Below are 15,028 nucleotides of genomic sequence, written 5' to 3'. Positions count from 1 at the left end.
TGTGGAGGACTTGCAGCCCTTCTGCATTTCCTCACAGCTGTATCCGGGGTGACTCCAGTTCCACCCCGATCTTCCCAGGGCCTTCTCTCCAAGTGCACAGAGTTTCCAGGTGCTTTTTGGCTAGGATCAGGCGACCCTCAGGGGGAGGAATGCTGGCTTCGGCCTAACCCCTGGTAAGCCTTTCCTCAGCTGAGAGGTGCCCACCTCTACCACCGGCTGCCTTTCAGGTGCTGTGGAGGACTTGCAGCTCATCTGCATATCCTTACAGCCTTCTCCGGGGTGACACCCAGGTCCACCCCGATCCACTCAGGGCCTAACGGCGCGCGGGGCATTTTTCTCATTTATGGCCCCTATTCACATTCTCTTCCTAGCTCTGTCCCTTCCTAATCTTTTCCCTCACCCCCTACCTCTCTCCGCTACAGGAACTCACTTCCCATCCATTGACTTCATCACCTCACCTTCTCTCCTACCCTCTTCCTCCCTCTTGGCTTTTAATCTCCGTCTCTTTCTTCCCTCCATTTTGCCTTCCCCATTCCACCTAAATACCTCTCGCCTTCGACGCCTTCGTGGCCACACCTCTCCTACTCTCCTCCGCTCTGTTTTACTCCTTCTCTTACTCTCACCTGGTGACATCAATCCCAATCCTGGCCCTCCTCACCAACTATTATCCAAACTCTACAGATCTCACCGTGACCTCTCTAACCTCATCTCTATTCCTCTACTCCCCTCCTCTTCTCTGCCCTTCTCTTGCGCCCTATGGAATGCCCGCTCTATCTGTAACAAACTCCCCTATATCCAGGACCTCTTTATCTCGCGTCACCTCCATCTGCTCGCCATAACAGAAACCTGGCTCTGCCCTGATGACTCTGCTTCAGTCGCAGCCCTGTGCCATGGCGGTTATCTATTTTCACATACTCCTTGCCCTGCTGGCCGTGGGGGTGGTGTTGGACTACTTCTCTCTCCCTCCTCCAGATTCCAACCCCTTCTTCCACCTCAATCTCACTGTTTTTCCTCCTTTGAAGTCCACTCTATCCGCCTTTTCTCTCCTCTGCCTCTTCGAATAGCGGTCATTTATCATCCCCCTAATAAATCCCTTTCATCCTTTCTCAGTGACTTTGACGCCTGGCTTGCCTTCTTCCATGATCCTTCCTCCCCCTCTCTCATCCTTGGTGACTTTAATATTCCTGCTAATGATCCTTCCAACTCTTATATTTCCAAGTTACTCGATTTAACGTCGTCCTTTAATCTCCAACTATGCTCCACCTCCCCCACTCATCAAAATGGTCACTGTCTTGATCTCATCTTCTCCTCCAACTGTTCACCTTCTAGTTTCCTTGCCTCTGATCATCCCTCCTCTGATCACCATCTTATAACTTTCACACTTAAATCTCCTCCCTCCCAGTCCCGTCCTATCCTATCTAATTTATCTAGGAATCTTCACGATATTGACCCTTCATCTCTATCCTCCCATGTTTCAAACCTCCTCTCTACTGTGGCACCATCCACGTCTGTCAACGAGGCTGTTTCTTCTTACAACAATACTCTATCCTCTGCCTTAGACACTCTTGCACCTTTGATGACCCGCCCTGTAAGGCGTACAAAACCCCAACCTTGGCTGACTTCTAATATCCGCTACCTACGTTCCTGTACCCGCTCCGCCGAACGCCTCTGGCGGAAATCTCGGGCCCTTGCTGATTTCTTACACTTTAAGTTCATGCTGACCTCCTTCCAATCTGCTCTTTTACGTGCCAAACAGGATTATTATATCCAACTGACCAACTCTCTTGGCTCTAATCCTCGACTTCTCTTCACCACATTGAACTCTCTCCTCAAGGTGCCCCCTCCCCCAACTCCCCCTTCATTATCTCCTCAGACCCTTGCTGAATTCTTTCACAACAAGGTTCAAAAGATAAACCTTGCTTTCTCTACCTCACCAGCTCTCCCTCCACTAGTCCGTTCCCCTCTCTCTCCTTCCCCTCATTCCCTTTCCTCCTTTCCTGAAGTTACTATTGAGGAAACTACACTTCTCCTTTCTTCCTCAAAATGTACCACCTGTTCCTCTGATCCCATTCCCACCTACCTTCATAATGCCATCTCTCCTACTCTTATTCCTTTTATCTGTCACATTCTCAACCTCTCACTTTCCACTGCGACTGTCCCTGCTGCCTTTAAACATGCTGTGGTCACACCTCTCCTTAAGAAGCCTTCACTTGACCCTACTTGTCCCTCTAATTACCGACCCATCTCCCTCCTCCCTTTTCTCTCCAAATTACTTGAGCGTGCTGTTCACCACCGCTGCCTTGATTTTCTCTCCTCACATGCTATTCTTGACCCATTACAATCTGGTTTTCGCCCTCTCCACTCAACCGAAACTGCGCTTACTAAAGTCTCCAATGACCTATTACTGGCTAAATCCAGAGGTCAATATTCCATCCTCATTCTTCTTGATCTTTCCGCTGCTTTTGACACTGTCGATCACAGCATACTTCTCGATACCCTGTCCTCACTTGGATTTCAGGGCTCTGTCCTTTCCTGGTTCTCTTCCTACCTCTCCCTCCGCACCTTTAGTGTTCACTCTGGTGGATCCTCTTCTACTTCTATCCCTCTGCCTGTCGGCGTACCTCAGGGTTCTGTTCTTGGTCCCCTCCTCTTTTCTATCTACACTTCTTCCCTTGGTTCATTAATCTCATCCCATGGCTTTTCCTACCATCTCTATGCTGATGACTCCCAAATCTACCTTTCTACCCCTGATATCTCACCTTGCATCCAAACCAAAGTTTCAGCGTGCTTGTCTGACATTGCTGCCTGGATGTCTCAACGCCACCTGAAATTAAATATGACCAAAACCGAGCTTCTCATTTTCCCCCCCAAACCCACCTCCCCACTCCCCCCGTTTTCTATTTCTGTTGATGGCTCTCTCATTCTCCCTGTCTCCTCAGCTCGAAACCTTGGGGTCATCTTTGACTCTTCTCTCTCCTTCTCTGCTCATATCCAGCAGACCGCCAAGACCTGTCGTTTCTTTCTTTACAACATCCGTAAAATCCGCCCCTTTCTTTCCGAGCACTCTACCAAAACCCTCATCCACACCCTTGTCACCTCTCGTTTAGACTACTGCAATCTGCTTCTTGCTGGCCTCCCACTTAGTCACCTCTCCCCTCTCCAGTCGGTTCAAAACTCTGCTGCCCGTCTCATCTTCCGCCAGGGTCGCTTTACTCTTACTACCCCTCTCCTCAAGACCCTTCACTGGCTCCCTATCCGTTTTCGCATCCTGTTCAAACTTCTTCTACTAACCTATAAATGTATTCACTCTGCTGCTCCCCAGTATCTCTCCACACTCGTCCTTCCCTACACCCCTTCCCGTGCACTCCGCTCCATGGATAAATCCTTCTTATCTGTTCCCTTCTCCACTACTGCCAACTCCAGACTTCGCGCCTTCTGTCTTGCTGCACCCTACGCCTGGAATAAACTTCCTGAGCGTCTTGCCCCATCCTTGGCCACCTTTAAATCTAGACTGAAAACCCATCTCTTTAACATTGCTTTTGACTCGTAACCACTCGCCTCCACCTACCCTCCTCTCTTCCTTCTCGTTCACATTAATTGATTTGATTTGCTTACTTTATTTATTTTTTGTCTATTAGATTGTAAGCTCTTTGAGCAGGGACTGTCTTTCTTCTATGTTTGTGCAGCGCTGCGTATGCCTTGTAGCGCTATAGAAATGCTAAATAGTAGTAGTAGTAGTAGTGCAGTCGCACCATGGAGCGATACAAAGGCATTATAACATCCTCATTTTTGTTTTCCATTCCTTTCCTAATAATACCTAACATTCTATTTGCTTTCTTAGCCGCAGCAGCACACTGAGCAGAAGGTTTCAACATATCATCAACGACGACACTTAGATCCCTTTCTTGGTCTGTGACTCCTAACGTGGAACCTTGCATGACATAGCTATGCATATTTTTGATGTATGGATTGTTACGTGGACTTTTGCCATTGCTTTGTCATCAGATTCAGGAATATGTTCCAAATTGAAGTCTCCGATAAATCACAGCTGACATTGTTCAAATTCCCAGGTCTGAAAATAGTATCAACTACCGTGTTTCCCTGAAAAAAAGACATCCTCCGAAAATAAGACCTAGTAGCGATTTTGCTACATTTGTAAATATAAGGCCTCAACCCGAAAATAAGACCTAGCAAACTTTTTTTTTGCAGCATGGCCGCCGAGAGCCGGACAAGACCGCCCCCCCCACCCGAGGTCGCCCCCCCCCCCCCACCTGAGGTCGCCGGGCCCCCCCTCCACCCGCCCTCCATCACTCCGGAACTAACCTTAAACTCCTTTCACCTTCGCAACGGTACGTCAGGCGAGGGCGGGGCAAGGAAGGAAGGAGAGGTCTGCCCTGCTGCTGCTTGCTGCTGGGAACTTGCGTTGCGAAGGTGAAAGGAGTTTAAGGTTAGTTCCGGAGTGACGGAGGGCGGGTGGTGGGGGGGCCCGGCGACTTCGGGTGGGGGGCGACCTCGGGTGGGGGGGTGACCACGATCCCAGAAAAATAAGACATCACCCCCAAAATAAGACCTAGCACGTTTTGGGGAGGATAAATTAATATAAGACGGTGTCTTATATTCGGGGAAACACGGTAGGTTCAGACTTTTTTCTTATGCTGGTCTAAATCTATGGAATTCCTTGTCACTTGCATTAAGGGAGGAAGTTATTAACATAGGCTACTGTCAAGACAGGTTATTTTACTACAAGTTGTGCTATTTTAACACAGGGTCTTATTTTATACAATAGGAATAATTTTGGCCAGCTCCTACTTAATTGGCCAGTGCTGAATATCGGCTTGGCTGGTTAAGTTGAAACCCGCCAAGTTTAAACTGGATAGTCGATACCGCTCATCAGAAACAGCTCGGCACTGAATATCCGGGCTCAGCGCTGACCACAAGAGGCAGTCCAGCTACCTCCCATGGTCTGAATATTGGCCCCACAGTATATAAGAAAGAATAAAATAGAATATGAAAGATTGCATTTTACCTCCAAGCAAAATAGCCTCCACACACATGGACCAGAGATAATGAAAACTGAAACTAAAACCATGAAGCTTTTACAGTGGCTGACTTTGTGCCACACTCAAAGTAACAGCTGATATCATAACTCCACAGAGAGGCTAATACCTAAGGAGCTTATCATCCCAAATTGGTATCAAAAGAATTTATTTGGAACATTCTATTTCCCATATAAACTATTCTGTACGATCATAACTGCATTTCTTGGAATCGTAGTGCAAATAAAAAAAGAAAACAAAGAGTAGTCCCCCTCCCCCAGAACTACTTACAATCCCTGGTGGGCTATTGGTGTAGTCAGGGCAGGAACGATGCCCCAGTCATGGCAGACATTTTGAAAGCAGAGCCAGACTATACAGAAGTAACTGGGGATCGCTCCTGCCCCAAGTACACTCCTAGGCCACCAGGAATTGTAAGATAGCCCCAGAGAAGCCTACAGGTGTGGAGGAGGCACTTGCACCGGGAGGAAGGGCAACTTCTATTCGGAGGGAGGGGGAAGGAAGGAGGGAGACAGATGGGACAAAGTACAAATTTTCAGCTTCCACCATTTTCAGCTGGTCATTTTTGGCTGAAACCAACAACATGGCCGAAAATTAAAATATAGAGAGGGGCATTTTCGAAAGAAACGTGTAAGTTGGGATTTGGACGTCTTTGTAAAACGTCCAAATCCGGAGGCATGAAAAGTGTATTTTCGAAAAAAGATGGACATCCATCTTTCGTTTCGAAAATACCAAGGACATCCTTAGATTTGGAGGTCCCTAGATTTGGACATCCATGAGTTTCAGCGATTTTCAAAACCAAAGACATCCAAGTCAAAAACGTCCAAATGCAAGCCATTTGGATGTGGGAGGAGCCAGCATTTCTAGTGCACTGGTCCCCCTGACATGCCAGGACAGCAATTGGGCACCCTAGGGGGAATTGCAGTGGACTTCATAAAATGCTCCCAGGTACACAGCTCCCTTACCTTGTGTGCTGAACCACCCAACCCCACTACCCCCAACTATACACCACTACCATAGCCCTTACGGATGAAGGGGGCAGCTATATGTGGGTACAGAGGGTTTCTGGTGGGTTCTGGAGGGCTCGCTGTTTTCTTCACAAATATAACATGTAGGGGGAGTATGGTCCTGGCTCTGCCTGTCTGAAGTTCACTGCACCCACTAAAACTGCTTCAGGGACCTGCATGCGCTGTCATGGACCTGAGTATGACATCTGAGGCTGGCACATTATATTTTTATGATGTTTTTTGAGGGTGGGAGGGGGTTTGTGACCACTGGGGGAGTAATGGGAGGTCATCCCTGATTCCCTCCGGTGGTCATCTGGTCATTTCGGGCACCTTTTTGTACCTTATTTGTAATAAAAACAAGTTCTGGTGAAAACGTCCCAAGTTGTAGTCATGGATGTCTCTGCTTTTTTCGATTATGTGTCAAAGATGTCCAAATCTTAGGAATGCCCAAGTCCCACCTTCACCACGTTTACGATACGCCCCCTTGAAATCTGGACGTCCTTGCAATGGATTTCAGTTAGAGACGTCCAAAATCGGGTTTCGGTTTGGATGTCTCTGAGAGATGGACGTCCAAGTACCGATTTATGTTGGAAGATGGACGTCCATCTCTTTTAAAAATGAGCCTGATAGTAAACCTATTCAACCTAAAGGGATACCAAACTACACAAAACAAATAAACACAAAAAATGTAGTTTGAAAATAATTTTTACAGTGCTGATTTTATTTATTTATTTTGTTACATTTATACCACGTGCTTTCCCACTCATGGCAGGCTCCTACGTCTTGCCCCATCCTTGGCCACCTTTAAATCTAGACTGAAAGCCCACCTCTTTAACATTGCTTTTGACTCATAACCACTCGCCTCCACCTACCCTCCTCTCCTCCTTCCTGTATACATTAATTGATTTGATTTGCTTACTTTATTTCTTGTCTATTAGATTGTAAGCTCTTTATGCAGGGACTGTCTTTCTTCTATGTTTGTACGCCTTGTAGAGCTATAGAAATGCTAAATAGTAGTAGTAGTAGCTCAATGCAGCTTACTGTACATGGGGCAATGTAGGGTTAAGTGACTTGCCCAGAGTCACAAGGAGCTACCTGTGCCTGAAGTGGGAATTGACTCAGTTCCTCAGGACCAAAGCCCACCATCCTAACCACTAGGCCACTCCTAATTCACTCCTTTAAAGCAACGTTAAAACAAAGCTGACCTCAGATCTCCAGACAAATACCAAAGGTAATGAAATATTCCACCATCATAAATGAGAGTAAGGTATCATTGGATAGAAGTAAAGTGAAAGGAGAAAAAAGAATCAGCACAAAAAAATCCCATATCAAGGACAAAAGTTACTGATTAAAAAAAAAACCTTTACACATTACCTAAATCTAATGCTCAAAAAAGTGCATAAAAATTTACCCCCAAATAAAATAATATCCCCAATGGAACCCTATCTGAGCAAGCAAATTTACTGCCCATAAAGTAAGAGGGATCAAAAGAATAATAATCAAAAAATACATACAAAATACACAAAGGGGGAAATAAAACATTATGAGGGGCAATACAACCCCCCCCCAAACCCTCAAAAGTCACATAGCTGAAGAAGACTCCATTCCTCTATATATCAGGCATCCTCGATGCAACTCAGTATAACTCCAGCCAATCAGATCCTTCAAACTTATGCAGTTCACTGCTGGTTCACATTGGATGTAAACATGTCTTCTAAAAAGCAAATCTCCTTCCTCAACAAGAGCACCTCATTTCGCAAACAAATTGTTGCTTCAGGAGAAGAAGACCACAGAAGATAGCGCTGGGAAGCACAGAACGCCGAAAATTTCTGCAAATGGTGAAAACACATTGTCCAATCATACACCCCCACCCCCCCTAAGTAATAATGTCACCAAGGGGGATATGACAGCGTACCGACCAGGAAAACCCAAATTTCCAAAGCATACAGCACTAGAGTAGAATGACCACAAATTCAAAAGTAAGCATTCCACTCTACATTCCTATTTAATCCTGTCGGTTCCACTCCATCTGACAAGCTCTGGAGTCTCTCTATAAAGTTAGTGCTGCGGTCCTGCCTGCAGTGTTTCAGAATTTGGATCAGCTGCAGAAGCTGAAGACAAACTTTGCTGCTTCTTCTTCTACAAAGATGGAAGAACTTCAAAATCAATTCAGCCAGCTGAAATCTATCCAAAATATTTTCATGCATGATAAGGGGAAAGGGAAGGGAAATGGGACTTGATATACCGCCTTCCTGTGGTTCTTGTAACTACACTCAAAGTGCTTTACATGGTATATACAGGTACTTATTTTGTACCTGGGGCAATGGAGAGTTAAGTGACTTGCCCAGAGTCACGGGAGCTGCAGTGGAAATCGAACCCAGTTCCCCAGGATTAATTGTATCACAAAATGGAGAATTTTGAAAATTGCACCAAATCCTTAAATCTAAGACTGTTTTATTTCCCTAAAGCTATGACTTCAACACCAAAACAATTGTTGAATAGGTTTCTTAAGGGCTTTTTTTAAATATGAGGATTCAGCTCTTCCTCCATTGCAGAAAATATATTATCTTCCTGTTCTAGTTAAGAAGTGAAGTAGTTCAGCACAGAAAGACCCTGCTGAAATATCCTCTTATAGTTTAAATTTGATTAACACATTTGAAAGCTCTGCAGATGAGATCGTCTCCAGGTCTACCATATTGGTTTCCTTTGTCTTTTTACAAGACAAAGATGTACTTTTATGTTTGTTCTTTAGATTATCTGAGTGCAACTTTTTCAGTGGTAAAATTGCTATATTTCCAGATGTTTCTAAATGGACGAAGGCGAGAAGGAAAAAGTTTATGTCTTATCAGCAGCAAGTGGTAGTTCTAGGAGTGACAGTTCAGATACATTATCCATGTAAATGAGTTCCTTGAATGATGTTAGATATGTCTTTTTTGAGACCTCACAACTGCATTTTTTGTCTGGAAGGGAAAGGAACTGTTGAAGTTTAGATGGACACATTCTTGTGCTATTTTGATTTTTTTTATTTCCTTTTTATTATCTAACTTCTTCTAGATTGCTCCATTTGGTTTCTCTTAATATGGGCTAATATATTCCTATATAATAATTCTCACCTCCAACGTTCTGACTTGCCTGGGACCGTGGCTCATTCTGAGTTGGTCTCCTAGGCTCCATAGATCAGGCTGACATCACTGTAGCCATTATGATGTCAACTTCAGAACCCGGGGGGGGGGGGGGAACATGCCTCACAGCTGATCCATGTCCAGAGGAGGGTTGCTGGACATGGGTGGCTGGAGGGGGGGGGGGCAGGGGAGAGAGGAGGGTCACTAGACATGGGTGGCAGGAGGGGGGCAGGAGAGAGAGGAGGTTTGCTAGACATGGGTGGCTGCAGTGGGTGCAGGGGGAAAGGAGGGTTGCTGGACATGGGTAGCTGCAGGGGGAGAGGAGGGTCGCTGGACATGGGTGGCTGGAGGGGGGGCAGGGGAGAGAGAAGGTTCGCTGGACATGGGTAGCTGCAGGGGGAGAGGAGGGTTGCTGGACATGGGTGACTGCAGGGGAGCCAAGGAAAACCTTGCTAGCGCCCGTTTCATTTGTGTCAGAAACAGGCCTTTTTTTACTAGTATATTAATAATGTATATATTTCTTATTTGCATTATGTTGGGTTTCCTTCAGTGTGAAATTCATATACTTTTCTTGCCAAAGTTGTAATTATCTTTGATTTGTAAACAGTTGAAAATAATAATAATAAAACCAATACTGAAAACAACCACAGTTCTGGGCCTAAGATGTTAAGGGAGCTCAGAACAAGTACAATCAGGTTTACTAACAGATCTGTTGAATCATTCTTTCAAGACAGGTGGCTCTGCAAGGCTTTCCCTCTTCAGAAAATGATCATAAGAAGGAGATTAGTCATTTCAAGTTGGTTAGTGTGACCTAGGAAACTAATTGACATTCTACTGAAGGAAAGAATTGTGAAATAATTAGCATACAGCAAATCGTAGGATACAAAGCATGATTCTTTTACCATAGAAAGACTGTGTCCAAAACTATGACACATTTATTTGATTGAGTGACAAGAGAATTAGATCAAGCGAATAGGTGGAAGCAGTTTACTTGAATTGCTACAAGATTTTGATGTTGACCCGTGAAATAATATCATCTACACAGGAAATGTGTTCAGTTCTCGAAGATCTAATTACTTCCCCCAGTGGCAGAACAAATTCATTGTACTAAATAGAGGATAATGGGGAGCCATCTGGTACTCCAGATCCAACTTCCCAGACTGTAAATCAATCTCTGACTTGCCCTAAAGTAAAGTGAGAAGCCTGATGAAGGGTCACCAGTAGTGTACTGAAACTGGTTAAGAAGCAGAAAAAGATGATAAGTGGAAGTCAATCCATGAAGGGTGATTAGTGGAGTGCCTCAATGATCTGTTCTATATCTATATAAGATTTATTATACAGGGGTTATCGCCTATTCTAGAACTTTATATTGTTATTTGAATATTTTTACCGCTGTAATTGTCTATTGCTCATGTTTCATTTATTCTTACTGTACACTGCCTTGAGTGAATTCCCTCAAAAAGGCGGTCAATAAATCCTAATGAATAAATAAATATTGCATGCACATTTTTGCATCTAATACACAAACTTGCATATATATGAAATAGAATAATGACAGTTAGTCATGTAACTTAATGTGAATTAGCACCTCATTTAGCAATAATCAGATATAATTTGACTTAATTGGTGTTAATTGGCACTAATTTGCAGTTATGTGCAAAACTGTACTTGATTGTAATTCTATAACCTTAGAATTTAAATCCTTTACCCCTGGATTCTATATATCGTGCTCTATTCTGCATCTAAATCCAAACGTATTCTATAACAATGCATGTAACTTAATTGGCTTGACAAGCCAATCAGCATTGTTAACTGCACGTAGGGAGTTCTTTACTAAAGCTTAACTCGAGTTACCTGCAGCAGAGTCCATAGGAATAAAATGGGCCCTGTTGCAGATTACTCGAGCTAAGCTTTAGTAAACAGGGGGGTTAATGAGCAATAATGAGCACTAATTGACACTAATTAAAATGTCCTCCCACAAATTGCTAAGCATATTCTGTAACGCAAAGTGCCTAAATTTTAAGGCACGCAGGCATAAAGGGGCATGGTTACAGGTAGGAAAATGGGTGTTTTGTGGACGTTCCAAAATTTACACACAGTTATAGAATATGGCCCTCTGAATATCACCACTAACCAGTTAAGTACTGGCTCCACCCAAGCATTGCCCTCGGATCGCCCCAGCACTGACTGGACAGTGCTTTTCAGTTAAGTGGTGCTGAATAGCAGCAGTTAGGTAGAAGCAAGCGGTTTAAATTGGTACCCAGAGTTCCATGCACATACAGCTGTGCATGCTGGAATGGTATTCTGGGCATATTTTGGCATAACAATATTATTTATCTGCATGTGCTACCTTGTCTCGCGCCAATCCAGAACTATTGCTGGGCATCAGTAGGAGCCCAGCAGTAGTTCCCACCCCTAGCATATGCCATTTCCAATGCTACAAAAATATTTTCTATTTTTGAACCGCCGGGTTAGCGCAGGAGCCCTTACCGCTACCTCAATGGGTGGCAGTAAGTGCTCCCCCCGAAATGGTTGCACGGCAAGTGGTTCATTTATCGCACGGCCATTTCTTTTGGAAAAAAAAAAGACAGTCTTTTACCCAATGCAGTAAAAGGGGGCCTCGGTGTGCATCAAAAACATGCGCTGATGCTAACACAGGCCCCCTTTTACCGCAGCTTAGTAAAAGGACCCTTGAATTATTTTAAATCTGATAAACCTAGGGGGTCGGCACTCAAGAAAAAGATCTGGGTGTCGTTGTAGATAATATGCTGAAATCTTCTTCTCAGTGTGTGGCGGTGGCCAAAAAAGCAAACAGGCTGCTAGGAATTATTAGGAAAGGGATGGTGAATAAGACCGAAAATAATACAATGCCTTTGTATCGCTCCATGGTGTGTCTGCACCTTGAGTATTGCGTTCAGTTCTGGTCGCCGTATCTCAAAAAAGCGGAATTAGAAAAGGTTCAAAGAAGAGCAACAAAAATGTTAAAGGGGATGGAAAGAATATTAGTAAAGGATAGCGCAGGGCCCTTTTTCCTGCAGCTTGGTAAAAGGACCCCCAGATTTGGTTGTTTGGCGGTATCAGTCTGATGTCTGTTAAGGATCTAGGCACTCTTTGGAGTTGGTATATTTGTATGAGCTTTTGTAGGTAGTATGGTGCTATTCCGTAAAGGCATTTAAACATTAGAGTGTGTAGTTTGAATTCAACCCTTGCCTTGCAGGGAAGCCAGTGTAGTTTGCACAGGACTGGGGTGGCATGATCAATCCAGTGACCTCCTCCTATTAGATTGGTTGCAGCATTTTGAATAATCTGCAACTTCTTTAGGGGCCCTTTTACACAGTGAAGGTAAGCTCAACGCGAGCTTACCACTCGCTCTTCCGGGACTACTGCCAGCCCAACGCAGCTGATGGTGGTAGTTATGACCCCAAGCACACGCCATTTCCAGGGGAAAAAGACAACCCCAGAAATGGCTTGCGTGGTGATAACCTGGTAGAAATCGGGCAATGCTTTGCACTGCCTGATTACTGCCAGGTTAGCGTGAGAGCCCTTATCGCCACCTCAGTGGATGGCGGTAAGGGCTCCCCACCGCATGGCTACATGATAAAAGTTATTTCACCATATGGTCATTTTGGGGAGGGGGGAGGGGCTTTTACTGGCTGTGGCATGGGAAAAATGTCCCCCACCGCTACCACAGGGTCCTTTTTCCCGCAGCTTAGTAAAAAGATTACTTAGTGATTTATCTGGTAGGCCTAGGTACATTATATTGCAGTAATTGAGGACTGATATAACTAGTGTTTTGTATCCAGAAAATATTTAATATTAATAGAGTAAATGGAAAATGTGTCCATTTTACAACTGCACTAAAAGTGGCCTGAACGCACAGGAAAGCCCCGCGCTACTGATAGCACTTGCCATTTTTTAGTGCAGATTAGAAAAAGACCCCAAAATGTTATACACCAATGTTACATTTCACTTGTTAAGAAACTCAGGAACAGTGCCTCTTAATTTTGCTAAATCTTGTTGCATTGCTGCAACCTAGCCACTGAAGACCATCCTGCTCTTGCAAGATTGCAAACCAAAAGCAACAAAAGGGAAAACATTACCCCATAGGCACTACAAAAAAAAGGGATGGAGAACAAAATTGAGAACATCATGATGTCTCTGTATAGGTTCATGATGTGACTGATCACCTCATCTCCAAAAGGATATAGCAGAACTATTGTAGATTAATAGAAGAGCAGCCAAAATGATAAAGGGGGTGGAACATTCCCCATATGAAGAGAGGCTAAACAGGTTAGGGCTCTTCAGCTTTTCGGAAAAGACAACTACTGGGGATGGGGGGAGGAGGGCTGAGAAGGAGGCAGGTGGGGCTTAGAAATGCACGGTGCAGGGACAGAAAAATGGGACAGGTATGAGAAGGGAGAAGTGAGCTGGAGTTGGAGGTTGACATGGGGGCAGGTAAAAGAAAAGGGAACTGGGGCTGGGGCTGGAGGTTGGGGCTAATCCAAAGGGCAGGCAAAAAAGGGGGAGCTGGGGGTTGATGCAGAGGGCCGGTAAGAGAAGGGGAGCTGGGGTCTGATACAAGGGGTAGGTGAGAGAACAGGGGCTACAGTTGGGGACTGGTACAGGGGACAGGTAAGAGAAGGGGCGATGGAGCTGGGGGGGGACTGATGCAGTGAGCAGGTAAAAGAAGGGGGGAATGGAACTGGGGGTAAGTGAGAGAACCAGGGCTGAAGCTGGGCGTTGATGTAGGGGGGGAATTGAGAAAACTGAGGCTGGTGCTGGGGGCTGATGCAGGGAACAGAGTTGGGGACAGATTCAGGAACCTCTCCTGCCTGCCTAGAATTGCTTTGAATATTGATGCATTTGATTTGTAATATTTAGAACATAAGATGTGAGGTTTGAAAATGTGGATTTCTTGAATTTGTCATTTTTCTGTATTCTGCTGCTCAGTCTGGTTTCTCTGGTTTTTAATTTAATTTTTTTGTTCAGGTGTTTCTCTAATCTGTAGTCTCTCTCTCTTTTTTTTTTTTTAACTAAGTGATGGTTTGTGTTTTCCTTTTGTAACTGCAGAGAAAGATTCTTTTAATATGTAGATTATGGGGTCCTTTTATTAAGGTGTGCTGAAAAATGGCCTACGGTAGTGAAGGCACGGGACACCTGTAAAAAAGGCCTTTTAAAAATTTTTGCCAAAAATGGACACGTGGCAAAATGAAAATTGCCGCGCGTCTGTATGCCAAGATGCCATTACCTTACATATACATATACCGAAGAGAAAATGATATTGACCCGGACTCTATCTCCCACCTTACTTTCCTCTCTATCACCTATCTCTACCTACCCATCCATCCTATTACTATGTTATACTTAATTTCCTACTTTACATAACAAAATTCTGTGTTACCTATTACTATGTAAGCCGCATTGAGCCTGCTCTTAGTGGGAAAGTGCGGGATACAAATGTAATAAATAAATAAATAAATAGACTTCTAGAGGAAGCTGACATGGAGGGGCATAATCGAACGGTGGTGGACAAACAGGCGCCGCAAAAAGCAGTCCCGAACCGTATTATCAAAAAAGATGGCCGGCTATCTTTCGTTTCGATAATATGGTTGGGGCTGGCCAAATGTCAAAGATGGCCAGATTTGAAATGGCCAGCATCGGTTTTCGCCCATAATGGAAACTAATGCTGGCGATCTCAAACCTGGCCAAATCCAAGGCATTTGGTTGTGGGAGGAGCCAGCACTGGTCCCCTTGACATGCCAGGACACCAACCGAGCACCCTAGGGGGCACTTCTAAAAATTAAAATAAAAAATAAAAATAGCTCCCAGGTTCATAGCTCCCTTA

At 44.5% G+C, this 15,028-nt stretch overlaps 1 protein-coding gene across 7 annotated transcripts in view; it reads right to left on the bottom strand.

Annotated features, from left to right (window-relative positions):
• Window positions 1–15,028, bottom strand: part of RIMS1 (regulating synaptic membrane exocytosis 1) — an 871,728-nt gene that overhangs the window by 707,666 nt on the left and 149,034 nt on the right. For 4 of the 7 annotated variants that reach the window (XM_030199021.1, XM_030199022.1, XM_030199023.1 and 1 more), the window contains exon 8: window positions 11,318–11,331. The exons of 2 other annotated variants lie outside the window; for them this stretch is intronic. In XM_030199021.1, the coding sequence (XP_030054881.1) occupies window positions 11,318–11,331 (14 nt within the window). Of the gene's footprint in view, window positions 1–6,923; window positions 6,950–11,317; window positions 11,332–12,737; window positions 12,759–15,028 lie in introns of all 7 variants that reach the window. One more of the 7 variants, XM_030199020.1, reaches the window with a different exon arrangement.

This window comes from Microcaecilia unicolor, chromosome 3, assembly GCF_901765095.1.
Source record: "Microcaecilia unicolor chromosome 3, aMicUni1.1, whole genome shotgun sequence".
NCBI lineage: Eukaryota > Metazoa > Chordata > Amphibia > Gymnophiona > Siphonopidae > Microcaecilia > Microcaecilia unicolor.
This window is presented reverse-complemented; position numbering and strand designations above follow the sequence as displayed.